A 16,830-nucleotide genomic window follows, 5' to 3' on the forward strand; every position below is an offset into this window, starting at 1 on the left:
AGACCGCCTCCTCCCGGAGTAGCCCCAGCTCCGGCCAGCGGTGGCTCACGTGACTTCCTGGCCCCTCCTCCTGCCCCCTTCCCTCTGTGCGGTGAGGATTCTAGAATGCATCACGCTCCTTCAAACCCCACTGCCTCTGCTCATCCCGATCCCGCTGCCGCCTGCCTCCATCCTTGAACCCCTACTGGAGGGGCGCTTGTGAGAAGCGCAGAAGCCCAGGGCCCACCCCAGGCCTGCCTGCGGGACCAGAGCCTGCATTTCAGCACCCCTCCGGGCAACTTCCGTGTGGGAAGTTTGAGCGGCACTGGTGGTGGCACACTCCTACTCATCCCTCAACACCCAGCTGTGGGACCACTTCCCCCAGGAGCCCTTCCCCACTCCCCCGCCCCACCTAAGGGTACTGTCTTCTGGGAGCTCACACCCTGACCATGGCCTGCACCACAGAGTGCTTCAACATGGGACTGACTCGCCTGAGATCCCAGAGGGTCACGAGGGTGGGGCCTGTGGCACGGCAAAGAATCTGGGTAGAAAATGAATGCAAATCTGTGGATTTAAGGTGGCAGAGTCAGGATGTGTCCCCAGTTCATGTGCCGGAAACATCATCGGCAAATCCATCTGCATTTGGCATTTGGTGGGGGGGGGGGCTCTGGCGGGCAGAGTCGGATGCGGCCACGGGGGTGGGGCCCGTGTGACGGCAGTGGTGGCTCCGTCAGAAGCAGAGACGGACATGACCTGGTGCACTGTCTGTCTCGCCGTGTGCTGCCCTCTGCCAAGCTGGGACCCAGCGCAGGGCCCTCACTGGATACCAGCACTGTGCTCAGGCCTTCCAGCCTCCGGAACCACGAGGCCCTGTTCTTCCCAGATCTCGAGCATTCTGCTATAGCAACCAACAGACTACGGCAAAGGCCTTCACTGTTAAGATGTCCTCAAGACATTTCCGGCTTCTCTGGGGAAGTTCATTAACAGGCAGCAGAACCTGAAGTGCACACAGAACCCAGCGCAGGGGACAGAGGGCTTGCACACCTGGCTCCTCCTGGAGCTCACCCCGCATTAGGTGTCCATTTCACAGACGTGAAAGCTGAGGCTCATAGAGGACCCCTCTGAGTTCACGGCTCAGCCACTATGGGATCCGCGGCCTCAGATCTCTGGGCTAGTGCCCCTTGCATGCTAGTGTGGAGCCCAGAGTCCCGGCAACCAGCCCTGCATGGACCTGAATTTTCACTCTCAGGAAGACAATTAAAGAAGGAACCACAACTTTCTACCTCACAAGAGGGTGGGTTTCAGAGGACGATGTTGGCTCGTCCCTCCTGGTCGGAGACACGGACTGGGGCGTGTGCTCCAAGTCAGAACCCAGCCACGGTGCGGCCCCTCGTCCGCCGAACCCGCGTTTCCAAGTCTGGCTGAGGCTGCCAGGGTGGAATGTGGCAGCCGTGCCCAGCGCACCTTCCTCCTCCAGGGGCGTCTTGAATCCGCTCCCTGCACTGCTGTCAGGAGAGGAACTCTACCAAGTTCAAGTTCTGGCCGGAAATATTGCCCCAATTGAGAACAAAATCTTATTTAACTCCTCAGGTCTTAGGGGGAGGATCTTTCCTTCTAGAGAACACAGCTCCCTCCGCTTGGAAAGCCCCAGGGACTCAAGTGGTTTGGCAGCCAAATTCCCACGGTTCTTTTTCCCAGAACAGAACAGATCCAGTGTGCCGGGAACCGAGCGTCACTGTGGCCCAGCACCCGGACCCCCTGCCCTCTGCGTGCGACGAGCAGGCTCTGCCTCCTGCCCGTGCATGCACGGAGCAAACGATTTTACCTGGAAGAAGAGGATGATGTTCCATATCAGCCCGAGAACCAGAGATGGGTTGCCGTCCGCTATTTCTGCTGCGTCGATGCTAACCAGTTTGACCTGGAAAGAGGCAAGGCATGCACTTAAAGAGCAGCTTCCGGGGACTGGCACGCGGTTCTGCCCCGCGCCCTCACCAGCCTGTTGCTCAGGCTCATCCTGTGCCATCCGGCAGCACGCAAGGCCACCTCCCAGGGACCCCCGCCAGCAAGAATGCACTTCCCACAGGCAGGCCATGTATCCTCACAAGGATCCTAACTACCGCTACGGGCTAGGTGGACCGGAGAGGGTAATGTCACACAGGAGAGCCACACCGCTACAAAGTGTCAGCCTCCTTTCCAAGGAGCTTGTGCATGTCCAGGGAGGCTGTATGGAGGCAACAGTAACACCATGGACCCCAGATTTCACACATCCCTGGGACAAGCAGGGGCTGTGGATGGTACCTGCATGGCTGCAGAAAGTGCGCTAGGACAAGTCGGAAAAGATCCCACTGATGGCCCCAGTGTGGAAGCCCTTGGGGAATGCCCTACCTGGGGCATGCAAATGATCCCCCACACTACCGAATCAGAGACTCTGGGGGCGGGGCCCAGCCATCGGGTGGGGGCAGCACAGCCCTTGGCCAGGCTCTGGCCCTGCCAAGGAAAACCCAGGAGCAGAGACCAGAAAGGGCTGGGCAGCAAACATAGTAGCCACAGCGGCTTCAGATCAGCCCTCGACGGAGGTAAGAGCCGACCTTCGGGGGAAGACAGGAGAAGCAAGGTGAGCCAGGGTAGGTTTCCACGTCCACATGGCAAAATTCTGCCCCAGAGACTCGGGAGAGAGAAACCAAGAGGGTGCCTCACCCTGAAACCCCCCTCCCTCCCCCTGCCTCTCCTCTCTCCTCCCCCTCGTGGCTCCTGGAGCGGGGGTCTGACCTGACCTCTCCGGCAGGGCTGGCGACACCACTGCTCCCCGTGGCCTGCTCCTCGGAGCAGACATCTAGGTGAGGTCTGTTTCGCCAGCAGATGCCAAGAATCTAATTCAGACGGCACAGGCCCGTGACAGGCGGGTCGGTGGCCAGGCAGGATGCGGGCAGTGCTGCGACGGACACGTCCGCTCACATTCAGGCCTGACATCCTGTCCTCATTCGTCACGAGCACGCGTCCTATATGACCAGTCACGTGCGGGACCCGGCCCACTGTCTCCCGCACCCATGGACTGACAGCTCCCTCCTCTGTCTCATGGTTTACAGCACACATCCTGGTCTGTGGCCATCAAAGCAGTCAACCTGGTGACCGGCTCCAGGGAGTCAGGTGGCGAGCGACAGATGTAGCTCTCGGAAGTTCTGCAGCAAGAGCGTGGAGGGCTGTCTCGCAGGGTTACCCTGCGGCACTGCAACAGGGCGCACGGGCTGAGCCGGGAGCACCGGGCCCCTGGGGACTGAAACAGTCTCCTGCCAGGAGGTGGGAGAATCCAGCCCAGGAAAGCTGCTGACTGCGCGTGGTCCCAGGCCGCCAGCCGCGCTCTCCCCTTCAGCGGGGCACCCAAAGCTCCCCAGCCAGGCTTCAGGGACAGCGCCCGCCCCTGCACCCGCTCTGGGCTGGCACTTCTAGGGCAGCAAGTCAAGGCCTGGTGAGTGACAATGACCGTGATGCTCCTGGCTTCTCCTGACTCCATGCTCCTCACAGGCCAGCTCCTGTGACGTGCATAACACACCCATTGCATAGATGAGGAAGCTGAGGCTCAGAGAGGTGGGATGAATTCTAGAGGTCCCTGCATGTGGGGCAGCCCGTCTCTGACCCAAGAGCCAATGCTATGCTTCGTGCTGTGTGGGGTTGCGTGCGACAGAGAGGTCTCAGGTTGGCTGTGGCAGGCAGGACTGGGCTGCTCATCCGTTCCATGCACAGCTTAGCTCAGCAGAACCGCTGTGGCCTGTCCTCCCTGGAGCTGGGCCTGCAGGCTCAGGAAGGCACCCACAAGGCCCTTTGTGTTCTGGGAGTGAGACAGACACTGCATCTGCAATGCCAGCCTTCACCCGTCTCCCTCCCCTGCGCTCCTCTTCCCTCTCTGCCCGTCACCTGTCCTACCGCCTGGTAAATGGAGCCGCACAGGCGTACCGCTGATGCTACACGCCGCACTCGGGACGCCTCCCGATGGTTAAGAGAAGATAAACGGAGCAGGGAGGAGCCCTTCATGTGGATGAGACGGCTTGTGCGGGAAGTTTGGGAAATACTGGGAATGGGTTACAGAATGCCAGGCCCTCCAAGCCATGGCCACACGCTTCCCCAGTGCCACACCTGGGCACAGGCTGGTCCACCCGGCTGCGCTGGGCTTGCTGTGTGCTTTCACCTGCAAGATCACGGCTCCTCCCTATGCACCTGCTGTGGCCTGCAGCACACTGACCGTGGCAGGGGCAGGGGCGTCTCTTCCCCCCCCAACCTGAGCATCTCAAAGGCACAGAAGTGTTTCTGATGCAGCTGTTTGTCCCTAGCTCTGAGCACAGCTCCAGGGCCATGGAAGACAGTAAACATGATCCAAGGGACTCCTGGGAGCAAACCCATGACAGACCTGGGCAACACTGCGGACCGACACGGGGGAGACTTCTTCCTCCACGTCGGACTCATGGCTGCAGGCAGCCAGTGGAGCAGGGGAGGCTTCTGGGTGAATGAGGTGGCAGCAAGAGGAACCAGTATCCTGGGTCAAGGGTCCCGCCCACGTTACCGCAGACGCTGCCAAGAGCCACGGGGAACGTCCAGTCCCGGAGCAGCGGGCGTGAGCACCGCCCAGCGCGTGGCTGTCGCAGGGGAGCTGGAGCCAAGGGAGCCCCGCAGGGCCCACGTGGCGATACATTCACTCCTCCGTGACTACCGGCCCCCAAGCCAGCCCGGGCTCGTTCACATCACGTCTGTTTTACAGATGCAGAAAGCGAGGCTCAGGGAGGCCAGGCTGTTTTCTCGCAGCTCCTGGAAGCGAGTGGGGAGGCCAGGACTGCAAACATCGATGAACGTGCAATGAGACACGCTTCCTTCATAGGCAGCTTTACCGAGACGGAGCGGACACTGCATCCAATCCACCGTCTCACGTACACAAGGCCACGCAGTGAGCGCATTCACACAGACGCACCTCAGCACAGCCGCCTTTGCAACATCTCCACCGGCTCCAGAGGAGAGCCTGCCCCTTTCATCTACGAGCTCTACTCCCCCATCTCCCAGCCCCAGCCAGCGCCACATCTCCTGGCTGTCTTTCCAGATGGTCCCGTCCGGGACGCCTCCCTCGCATGGACTCAGGCAACCAGGGCTCCTCTGTGTCTCCTTTCCCTGCGCATGAGGTTCCCATGGTTTATTACGGTGTGGCCGGTATCGGCTTCATGCTTTTGTTGCTTTTAAAGGTTTACTTATTTATTTGAAAGTCAGAGTTAGAGAGAGAGAGGGACAGAGATCTTTCATCTGCTGGTTCACTCCCTAGATGGCTGCAATGGCTGAGGCTGGGCCAGGCCAACGCCAGGAGCCAGGAGCTCCTTCCAGGTCTCCCTCGTGGGTGGCAGGGGCCCAAGCACTTCCACTGCTCTCCCCAGGTGCATCCGCAGGGAGCCGGATCAGAAGTGAAGCAGCCAGGACTGGAACCGGTGGCTTTACCTGTTATATCACAATGCCAGCCCCTTCACTGTTTTACCACCCAAAACAGAATGCAGTATGGAGAGACCACCACGGGGCATGCATTTGTCCGTGACAGACATTTGGGCTGTTTGCACCTTTCCGCCATGACAGACAGTGCTGCTCTGAACTGTGATGTGCTGTGTGGCTGTCACCCCAGGACCCTCCCCTCATGGGGAGGCAGAGCCCCCTGTGTCCCCCAAAGGCTTCCGGCCCCACCATCTCATCCAGGACTGGGAAATCTGAACACGCAGTGGTGGCAGAGGAAGAGGGGAGGGCTGCCCGGAGGCGGGGCGAGGGGAGGGGCTGCCCGGAGGCCACTTGTGGTGGTCCTGGCGCCTGGCACCCCTGGGTTCCATCTGCGCCTGAGTGTCCAATCTTTCAAGTCATCACATGAGCTCAGTACCCTTCCAGCAGCTCCCCTCTCTGTTTCGATGAGCCAAGGCCAGCTCTGTGCCTGGCCACAAACAGCCCCACGCGGATCGCCCTGCACGATGCTTAACTGTACGAGCCGGTGCTGGGCAAGTGCCAGGCGAGCTGGCGCTGGTCACCCAGACTGACCGCTGAAAGCCAGTGCAAGGGGAGCCCTGAAATGCAGCCCTCGTGGGCCTCCCCGCAGAGTTCCACATGCAGGGAAGGCTCGCTTCAGTCTAGCAAGCACAGCAGAGAGGGAGGACCCCATCATTTTCCTCCTGGCTCTCTTCACCCCCCGTGAGCTCTCCCGTGTTCTAAGCTCCATGAGACCGTGGCCCACTCTGACACGTGTATTGCAAACTTACTTAAAGGGGCAAAGAGTGAACACCCCAGTTCAGTTCTACAGATCTGAGGACCAGGACGGGCCACGGGACTTCCGCCCTGAGGGACCTGAGGAGTGGGCTGTGCAGACAGGCAAGGTCCCTGATGCACTGAGATGCCCGTTCCATGCAAGCTGACGCCCCCTTCCCTGCTTCTCTCCAGACCAGCACCCATCAAACCCTGCCCTCCACGTCGCAGGCAGGCGTCGGGGAACGAGGACTTACATTGCTGTCTTCCAAAAACTTCAGTGCTTTTGCGATGTTGTTCAACCGGAAAATACGATGCGATGAGGATTTGTACTCGTGCAGCTGTGGAGCAGAGCAGGAGACCAGCCAGTCAGCGCAGCAGGCCCTGCTTCGCGCTCTGCACCTTTCTCGTGTGAATCTCAAGAGCAAGACCCAGGCTCGTGGCTGAAGCCCCCCGGACTGCACGCAGTGCAGGTGTGGCTCAGGGCACCCCTGTGGCAGCAGAGTGAGTCCGCCGCGCTGACAGCACCTGCGCTGCTGCAGGGGGACGCTGCGGGGGCAACGAGGGACCGATCGGTCCAGTTCCTCTCGCTGGCCCTGCCCGCAGCTTGTTGGGCTCCTCTCTGCTCCAGAACCCTCGGTGACGTGTTGTTCTCACTGAACCGCTACAGGGAGCGGAGCACGAGCCGTCTGCATCACCGCACAGCTGCTAAATCGCCCTGCTAGGGCCCTGCCCCGTGGCGGTAGATGTTTCTACTCTCTGGCCAGGAACTATGTGGACAGTTATCTCAGGTCCGGGGGAGAGGGAGGGGGAGGGGGAGGGGGAGGGGAAGGAGAGGGAGAGGGGGAGGGGGAGAGGGACAAGGGAGAGGGATGAAGGAGAGGGAGGGAGAGGGAGGGGGGGAGGGGAGGGAGAGGGAGAGGGAGACGGGGAGAGGGACAAGGGAGAGGGATGAAGGAGAGGGAGGGAGAGGGAGAGGGAAGGGGGGAGGGGGAGGGAGAGGGGGGAGGGGAGGGAGAGGGAGAGGGAGAGGGGGAGAGGGACAAGGGAGAGGGATGAAGGAGAGGGAGGGAGAGGGAGAGGGAGAGGGGGAGAGGGACAAGGGAGAGGGGAGGGAGAGGGAAGGGGGAAGGGAGAGGGGGAGGGGAGGGAGAGGGGGGAGGCAGAGCAGGAGGGAGAGGGAGAGAGAAAGAGAGGTACCTGCCTACAGAAGCCAAACTCCTGACAATGGCAGATCTGCACAAGGACACCACCAAAGTCTCGTGGAACAATGGAATGGACAGGTATACTTATTTTGATGGAAAAAAATCTTGAAATCTATGCATGGCTTCTCCCACAACGAGCATTTCCCACAAGCTTTCTGAACCCCGTCCTGTGCCGGGAGACTCCTGGAGCTCCGCTATCCTGATTGGGAACGCAGTGATGGCCCTAGAGGGTGGAGGTGTGGGTGTCCGTGTGGCAGGGAAGGAGCTGTCAGGCCACGGAGGACGAGCTCGCTGTGGCCGGTGCCCTGGCCACGAGGTGGGGCCCCCGTGTCACTGGGTGCACAGCGCCAGAACACACCCTTCCAGGCAGCCTTCTGGGGGCCGACCACGCTGCTGGCCCAGCACAAGGCCTGTTAGGAAACCAAATGCAATCTTTGCAGCGAAGAGTCGGGCCTGCAGGAGGAGTTCTCGCGTGACCCCGCACAGCCAGCTCCCAATGCGGCCGATGGCAGCTCCTATTTTGCTATGGGGAAAGCAAAGCTGGCAGGGGCTAAGGGGTGTGACAGGACCCCGGCCACATGACACCGGCGACTACCAGCAGGGGCTCGGGGCTTTAAACAGTGAGAAACAGGGCTGGGCCGGTCCGTGCTGGCTGAGCTGCGGTTGGCCGAGTGTGGCCTCGTTCCCGTCTCTGCATGTGGACACGATGGGTCACCAAGGCTAACTCAAACACTGGACTCTGGAGCAGCTTTCTCAGCTCAGCGCCACTGCTGCTTGGACTGGACCGGTCTGCTCCCTTGAGAGCATTTGGCGATGTTGGGGAGATTTCTGGTTACCACACCAGGGGCTGCTTATCTGCATTTCCCGGTTGGATGCCAAACATCCCTGCAATGCACAGGGCAGTGCCCCCAGCCAAGAACTGTCCCACCCCCAATGCCAACAGGGCCAAGGCCAGCCAACCCTGCTCCACGTGGAGAGGAGGAAAAGCACCCATCCGCATGGAGCAGACACGTGCAATGTGGGGAGGGCTGGCTGACGGCCACTGGGGCCCAGATGTCCACAGCAGCTGGCTCGGTTCACCAGCGGTCACACTGGGAAGAACAGCCTGGAAGCCGGCAGCTCAGGTTTTAGTCCTAGGATGACATAATTTGACTGGTTGAGAGATCTTTCTCTTCGATGTCTCTGATTCTCAGCTCTGAGCCCAGTCACCATGATGGCTGGCTAAGCTCTATTCTTCTAGTTCTACTTTTTAGCCTTTATAGGCTCACAGAAAACACTGGGCATTTATTTCTTTGCTTTTTAAAAAAGATACAGCTTAGCCACACGTGATGACATCACTCAGTCACTGGTAAAGGACAGTTGCCCTCGAAAGCTTCGTGGTGTAGGACTGGGTCCATCCAGGCATGTGCACCCACGTGCACCTGCACCGAAACCTCCAGCGGTGTCGTCCCTGGCCTCATTCTGCTTCCCGGCCCCTCTGGGAGACACCTACCAGACTTCGCCCAGACAGGACCTCCAGCAAAGCCATGAGGATTTTGCCATCTTGTATATCCAGGAACAGATCTTTAACTTCTAGAGGCGGGTCACACTGTGCAGGGGGAGAGAGCAGCCGATTAGTGCCCGGTGCAATTCACGAACGGAGACGCCGTGTCAGGACTTCCACACCTCCTGATCCAGCTGGAGGCAGCGAAGCCCTCCAAGGCGGGTAGCACACCTGTGCCTGGGAGCAGCTACCTGGGCAGCAGGTGCACGCCCCTCGGCAGGTGAACCGTGGAGGGGAGTCAGCCATGGGGGCTGGGTGATAAGTGAGCTCAGGAGGCCTCTCTGACCTGAAATCCCAGACCCCAAGACAGTGGAGGCCTGCACTCATGCTTACAAGCAGAAAGAAACGGCTTGGCCGCGGAACAAAACAATCCTACCAGGGCTTACACAGAATTACCGAGGGCAAGGCCTTCACTTCAGATCCAGGGACCGTGGGGCTCAAAGAGGCCGAGGGACAGTCCCACTGCTGGGCCATGCGGCTCCCTGGTTCTGTCCTGTTCCCGCGGCAGGTCACACACAGACCCAGGGCACGGCGGCACGGCCGTGGCTCTTCCACCCTGGCCCTTGCGCTGGACGTCGGCAGGGTTCCCCTGCACTGCTTCAGCGCCTGCACCGGCGCCTGCCCTCCCGGGGGTCTGTTGGGCTCAACAAGCTTGGTACCAACTCCCCTGACGCAGCACAGTGGTCACAGCTCGGACAGAAACCTGGGGTCCAGACGCAGGGTCCAGCAACCTGCACTCTTCTAAAAAAATTGTATGTATCTAATTTACTTGAAAGCAAGAGAGAGAGAGGTAGAAAGGGAGGAGAGAGAGGGAATAGAGATCTTCCATCCTCTGGTCCACTCCCCAGATGGCTGCCACAACCAGGGCGGGGCCAGGCCAAAGCCAGGAGCCTGGAACTCGGACCAGGTCTCCCACACGGGTGGCAGGGACCTAACGCACAAAGCCATCACGCGTTGCCTTGGCAGAGGCTGGACTGGAAGCCGAGCAGCAGGGCCGCGAACGCAGACACTGGGACATGGGCGGGGGCCCTCCAGGCTGCCTCCTAACTGGCCTCCCAAATGCCCATCCCTAGAACCTGCGTTCTCCTTAAAGCCCATCCCAGTGTCACGCTCTCGTCTACCTCTCGGTGTCGCGGCTGTGGCAAGACTGATGCTCTTGGTTTGGGTGGGTGCTCTCTGCTACCGGGTGTGACACAGGGCTACAGGTGCCCGGGGGCCACTGCGCCTGTGGTGGCTGTAACCAGCCAGAGGCCCAAGGGCCAAGGACACCTTGCAAGCAAGGGGACTGTGGCCAGCCACCTTGTCCCCAGAAAAAGCCCACTTCCTGGGCAGCTTGGAGGTTGTGTGTGCTATTTCGTTGTTAAGGAAGGTGGCATGTCCTTGTGCACAAGCGAGTGCAAGCACAGGGCGAGCCCACGGGGCTTCGAGCCGGGCCATGGCGACTCCGAACTCAAAGGTGACTCCTTTTCCTCGCCAGCTGCCCAGAGTCCCTTCCTGGCTAAGCACAGCAGCATCGGGTTACCGCGGGGCCCCAACAAAACACCCCTGATAAATGGACTAACAAACTTCCCACTTAGCAGCGCTGACCGTGGCCGGGCCTGACGTGTGAGCTAAGGCCGAAGAATAATTTCCACTGACAGTTCCTGTAAGAGCCGCCGCACAGCATCAAACAGGGCGGGCTTGGCCGGAGGCCACGCTGCCAGCCCAGCCGGCCGGGGAGACGTTGAACGGGCTCCAGTGCAAACAGGCAGCCGCTCTGCGGGCCTCACGACACCGGCCGGGCCAAGCACATGGCACCCCCAGGGCCTGCCTCGTGATCTAACTCCTTGGGTAAATGGAGGAATTTTTCCAGGAGCCTGAGACTCCGTAAATATTTCTGACAGCCTTCAAATTGCAGCTAAGCCCCGTTCACCGAGGAGTTCCTGGCTTTCCTGGACATGAAAGGTTGTTCTTGAAAGTCTCAAGGTTGGAGACACGGCTGTTAATTCTGCTCTGGCTGTTGGGCCTGGGTGCCAGCTGCCGTCTGATTTAGCTGCCGAGGTGGGGCGCTACCTGCCTGCCCCTCCAAAAGCGGGCACGCACATGGCCCAGGAGAAAGGCGTGCTCCGGTCGTCCGGGGCGGCCGGCGGGTGCGGGAGCATCCGCCAGTGACCCTCTACAGCTCTGCTTTGGTTTCTTAATTGAAAAACGAAAGACTGCGTCCCGGCCGTCTGCTCCCCGGCAGGAAGTTCCAGCACACATCAGGCGCTGATTTAGGAGTTCAGGGAACCCAGGTTTGGGGACTGGCTTGCTTCTTTTCTTTCTTTCTTCTTCTTCTTTTTTTTTTTTTTTGGTCCAAAAATAACACTTCACTTTATGAGCATTGCTGAAAATGCACCAATAGTCAGAACGACTGCCCGGCGATTTACAGCAGCCTGAGCATGATGGACGGCAGGCAGGGCGGACGTGGGCAGGCAGTGGCCATCTGGGCCATCCTGCAGCCAGGGCACTGGGGCGAGGTGCCTGCTTGGAGACACTGCAGGCCCACGGGCGACGGCGTCAATCACCTTTGGGCCAAGAGCTCCCTCCCTGACAGCCGCCTGTATCTTCTCTGCTTGGCAATCCTGCAACGATTGCTTCTGAAAGACGAAGGCCTCTGTGGTCTCTCCCAGAGGAGAGGGAGGAGCAAACACACACAGCAAAACCCACGGCAGCGGGACGGCTGCCTGGCTTAGCGGTGAAAACGCCCGTGCCCTCCATCAGCGTCCTGGGTTCAAGTCCTGCCTCCAGCTTCGTGCTAACGCGATGCTCAAGTACTAAGTGAGCAGGTCCCTGCCACCGTGAGGGGCGCCGGCTGCAGGTCGGCCCCTGCTGGCCCTGGACGCCATCTGCGGAGTGAACCAGCAGGCGAGGCGCTCGTCTCAAAAACAAAACACCAAACAACAACCGCAAAAGTCAGAGCACGGACACGAGGTACTCCCAGCTTCCAAAAGAACTCAGACTACCGGCTGGGGACAGCTGGAGACGCACAGCGGTGCAGAGGAGGAAGAGGCCAAGAGGAAAAGCGAATCCTGACGAGTCAGCTTTCTTAAAAAGAGCAAAGCCACCTCCGGTCCCCCAGCCCGGGCCACGCAGGGCTCTGCCCACCCCCCTGGCCACCCCAGAGCCGTCGTCCTCACAGGCCCGCCCCTCGTCTGCAGCCTCTGCTCCTGTCCCTTTTGGGTCCCTGTCCAGCTGCTTCCAGGTCCTGGAGTCCACGTGAGCAGCTTGCGGCCCAATGCAGCCCCAAAGAGCTGGGCCAAGGGACGTAAGGAAGGGAGGAAGAGAGGAGGGAGGAGGGAGGAGGGAGGAGGGGAGGAAGGGTGGGAGGGAGGAAGGGAGGAGGGAGGTAGGGAGGAGGGAAGAAGGGAGGAAGTGTGGGTGGGAGGGAGGGAGGGAGGGAGGGAGGGAGGAGGGTGGGAGGGAGGAAGGGAGGAGGGAGGAGGGAGGAAGGGTGGGAGGGAGGAAGGGAGGGGGGAGGAAGGGAGGGGGGAGGAAGGGAGGAGGGTGGGAGGGAGGAAGGGAGGAAGGGAGGAGGGAGGGAGGGAGGAGGGTGGGAGGGAGGAAGAGAGGAAGGGAGGAGGGAGGAGGGAGGAGGGAGGAAGGAAGAAGGGTGGGAGGGAGGAGGGAGGAAGGGAGGAAGTGAGGCGGGAGGGAGGGAAGAAGGGTGGGAGGGAGGAAGGGAGGGGGGAGGAAGGGAGGAAGGTTGGGAGGGAGGAAGGGAGGAGGGAGGAAGGAGAAGGGAGGGAGGAAAGAGGAGGGAGGAAGAGAGGAAGGGAGGAAGGGTGGGAGGGAGGAAGGGAGGAGGGAGGGACAGAGGAGGGAGGGATGGAGGAAGGAGGAGGGAGGAAGGGAGGAGGGAGGAGGGAGGAGGGAGGAAGGAGGAAGGGAGGAGGGAGGAAGGGAGGAAGGAGGAAGGGAGGAAGGGTGGGAGGAAGGAGGAGGGAGGGAGGGAGGAGGATGGGAGGGAGGAGGGAGGAGGGTGGGAGGAAGGAAGGGTGGGGCAGCAGGCTGACCGCACAGGAGAAGCGCAGGGAAGCCACACGAGGTCTCAGGCCCCTGTTCCAGCCCTCGGGCAGGAGCGGGGTCACCAGCGAAGATGAAGGGACACATGGACCTGGGAGACCCCGACACACCAACAGCCACAGGGCTGACTCAAAGATGTCCCGAGGGCTCCTCTGAATCCACCAACACCCACAGTGGCTCCTGGCGGAGAGCGGGAGCGAGGACCGCGGCCCACTCGGCGCGCAGGGCCCCAGGCCCGGGCCCACTCACCTTCTCCAGGTGCAGGTTCATCCACCGCGTGAAGGTCCTCTTCTGCACATCCTCCCTCTCCACTGCAATCGAAGCAGCGCTGTTAGCGGGGGACCACCGCGCGGTCTCGCCTCCCTCACAGGGCGGACGGGGCCCCGAGGCCCCCATCATGGGCTCGGCCAGGGCTCGTGGGCGCCACGCACGCATCCCACACGGCCTCGCATTGTGGGCACCACGCACGCATCCCACACGGCCTCGCATTGTGGGTGTCACACACACCTCCCACACGGCCTCGCATCGTGGACGCCACGCACACTCCCACACGGCCTCGCATCATGGGCGCCACACACACCTCCCACACGGCCTCGCATTGTGGGTGTCACACATGCCTCCCACACGGCCTCGCATCGTGGACGCCACGCACACTCCCACACGGCCTTGCATTGTGGGTGTCACACACGCCTCCCACATGGCCTCGCATTGTGGGTGTCACACACACGTCCCACACGGCCTCCTGTCGTGGGCGCCACACACACTCCCACACGGCCTCGCATCGTGGGCACCACACAGGTCCCACATGGCCTTGCATTTGGCCATCGGGCTCCCCAAGTCAGGGCACGTGGGTACCCAACAAGAACAGAAACAAACCCCATAAGGCAGCGGAACTTCAGAGCCAGCCACCGGTATCGAGAGGGCCAGCAGGGGGCCGGGGCACCAGGGCACCAGGGAAGCGGGGGTGGGAGGGCGTCCGTGACTTGGGATTGTGGTGGGGGAAGGAATCTGGCACCCCTGACACCTCCCACCTCCATGGGCTGGGCCAGTCGCCGGCCCCTGGGTCTGACCCATACCAGGGGGAACAGTCGCCGGCCCCTGGGTCTGACCCATACGTGGGAGAACAGACGCCTACACTCCAGGCTGCATTAGAAGCCCAAGATCCAGGCTCAACACCGTCCTGGCACAGTGGCTGCCAGTGTGGTTCTCTTTCTGGCTATGATTTTTCAGAGTTTTATTTTATTTGAAAGGCAGAGTTACAGAGAGAGAGAGAGAGAGAGAGAGAGAGAAATCTGCCATCCACTGGTTAACTCCCCAATGGCTGCAATGGCCAGGGTTGGGCCAGGCCAAAACCAGGAGCCAGGAGCTTCCTCCAGGTCTCCCACATGGGTACAGGGGCCCAAGCACCTGGACCATCCTCTGCTGCCTTCCGAGCACATTACCAGGGAGCTGGAGTGGAAGTGGAGCAACCAGGACTTGAACCAGCACCTATATGGGATGTTGGCACTGTAGAGAGTGGCTTAACCCTCTGTGCCACAGTGCCAGCCCTGGAAGTTCTGGGTTTGAATCCCAGCTGTTCTGGTTACAGCAAAGGTGCCTGCAATTGTAGTAACAGTGATTTTTTAAAAACAGTCTACTGAGCGCTATCTGTGTGGCAGGCACAGAGCTAGGCACTTCACACGTGCAGTAGCTCATTTAATCTATACTGAACAGAAACCATTTGAGATTGAGATGGGGGGGGAGGAGGGAGAGATCGAGAGAGCGAGGGAGGGAGGGAGAGAAGGAGAGAGAGAAAAAGAGAGGGAGAGAGAAAGGGAGGGAGAGAGAAAAAGAGAGAGGGAGAGAGGGAGAGAGGAAGAAAGAGAGAGGGAGGGAGAGAGAGAAAGAGAGAGGGAGAGAGGAAGAAAGAGAGAGGGAGAGAGAAAGAGAAAGAGAGGGAGGGAGGGAGGGAGGGAGGGAGGGAGAAAGGGAGAGAAGGAGAGGGAGAGAGAGAGAGGGAAAGAGAGAGGGAGAAAGAGAGGGAGAGAGAGGGAGAGAGGGGGAGAGAGAGAAAGGGAGGGAGAGAGGGAGAGAAGGAGAGGGAGAGAGGGAGAGAGAGAGGGAGAGAGGGAGAGAGGGGGGAGGGATGGATGGAGAGAGAGGGAGGGAGGGAGGGAGAGAGAGGGAGAGAAGGAGAGGGAGAGAGAAAGGGAGGGAGGGAGGGAGAGAGAGAGAGGCAGGGGGAGGGGGAGGGAGAGGGAGAGAGGGAGAGAGAATGAGAGAGGGAGAGAGAGAGAGGGAGGGAGGGAGAGAGAGAGAAGGAGAAAGAGGAAGAGAGAGGGAGAGCGAGGGAGAGAGAGAGAGGGAGAGAGAGGGGGGAGGGATGGAGGGAGAGAGAGAGAGGGAAGGAGGGAGGGAGAGAGAGAGAGGGAGAGAAGGAGAGGGAGAGAAGGAGAGGGAGAGAGAGAGGGAGAGAGGGAGAGAGGGAGAGGGAGAGGGAGAGGGAGAGGGAGAGGGAGAGGGAGAGGGAGAGGGAGAGGGAGAGGGAGAGAGGGAGAGGGAGAGAGGATCTTCCTGTCGACTGCTTCGCTCCCCAGACGCCAGGGCTGGGCCGCGGGAACACGATGGCCCCTGATGTGCAGCAGGCAGATGCCACATTTGCCCGTGGTGCCCCGGTTAGGAAGGTTATCATTTCCGACTTACAGAGGAAGACACTGAGGGGCAAACAGTTATTAAGCCGCCGAGCAGGGAGTCTGGGCTCTGACTTTTCCCACCCCTCCTCAGCTCCGGGGCCTTGGCTGTCTTGCAGCCCTCGGGGACCCAGTGTCGGGGCTGGGTGCACAGTGCACGGGCAGCGGCAGCGGCCTCCTGGGCTCCGAGCTGCCACGCCTCTCTGGAAGCCGCCTTGAAGTGTCTGAGCCAGACCACTCCTACATTACGAAGCCCTGGATTTCAGCATCTTGGAAGAACACAACACATGTGTCTCAAAACATTTCACATTTCTTTAGCAATAAGAACATGACAGCCAATTTATCTCCTGGGGGAGAGGGCGGGCGATGCTTTTCTGTCCCGACTGTGGGCTTTTGTCTCCCCCCCCCACCCCCCAGCCCGGTTATTAGGCAGATAGTGGCGCCCGTAAATCAAATTTTAATATTGTGCCTTTCAATCTTTTTAATTGAAGAGCCAGCAGACAGTAATTATGCATAGACCAGCGTTTCCCTCCTCCTCCTCCTCCTCCTCGGACAGGTAGGTGTGAGGATGAAAGACCAAATTCCAGGAAAGGGCTTCATGGCTGGGGAGGGGCGAGAACGAGGAAAAGGCGTGGATACAAATGAGGTGGGAGCGAGGCTGAGCCGCATGACGCACAGTCTCCCCGAGGGCTGCATGGCCACTGCCCAGGCCCACTTCTGCCCAGGCAGCTCCCGTCGTCTGGGGGGTCCCACAGGTTAGTGACCACGCCCCTGCTGACGGCCACAATGGCAGCTTCTAGGTTTTCACCGTTAGGAGCCATGCAGCCACAGGCACCGCTGGCAAACACCCTGGTCCCCAGCCCTGCACGGACGACGGACGGATGCAGCCCCCACCAAGCGCAGCGGCTCAGAGAGGAACTGCCGGGTCTCAGTGGTAGGCACATTTAAAAGTTTAATAGCTACTTCCAAACTGCCCTCCCCAAAGGCTGCCTCACCTTATACTTTCACCCCACCTGTCTTTAAACAAGTTTATGGGGACTGTAAAGTATTTACACACACGGTCCAACACGCAGGCTGGCTCCTCCAGATGGCTTCAGGAAGCGCACAGCAAACCCTCTGCAACAGAAGTGCACTTAAGCAC

At 60.3% G+C, this 16,830-nt stretch overlaps 1 protein-coding gene across 6 annotated transcripts in view; it reads right to left on the reverse strand.

Annotated features, from left to right (window-relative positions):
- The window catches only part of CLMN (calmin), a 103,428-nt gene that overhangs the window by 27,458 nt on the left and 59,140 nt on the right, over positions 1–16,830 (reverse strand). For all 6 annotated transcript variants that reach the window (XR_016226653.1, XM_070065583.2, XM_089322476.1 and 3 more), the window contains 4 exons: positions 13,270–13,331; positions 8,926–9,021; positions 6,486–6,569; positions 1,805–1,897 (listed from right to left, as the gene is read on the reverse strand). Coding sequence is in view for 5 of the 6 variants with exons in the window: in XM_070065583.2 (XP_069921684.2) it covers positions 1,805–1,897; positions 6,486–6,569; positions 8,926–9,021; positions 13,270–13,331 (335 nt within the window). In the remaining variant the exon portion in view is untranslated. The remainder of the gene's footprint in view (positions 1–1,804; positions 1,898–6,485; positions 6,570–8,925; positions 9,022–13,269; positions 13,332–16,830) is intronic.

This window comes from Oryctolagus cuniculus, chromosome 20, assembly GCF_051225735.1.
Source record: "Oryctolagus cuniculus isolate XC-2025 breed Fujian yellow rabbit chromosome 20, ASM5122573v1, whole genome shotgun sequence".
Lineage (NCBI taxonomy): Eukaryota > Metazoa > Chordata > Mammalia > Lagomorpha > Leporidae > Oryctolagus > Oryctolagus cuniculus.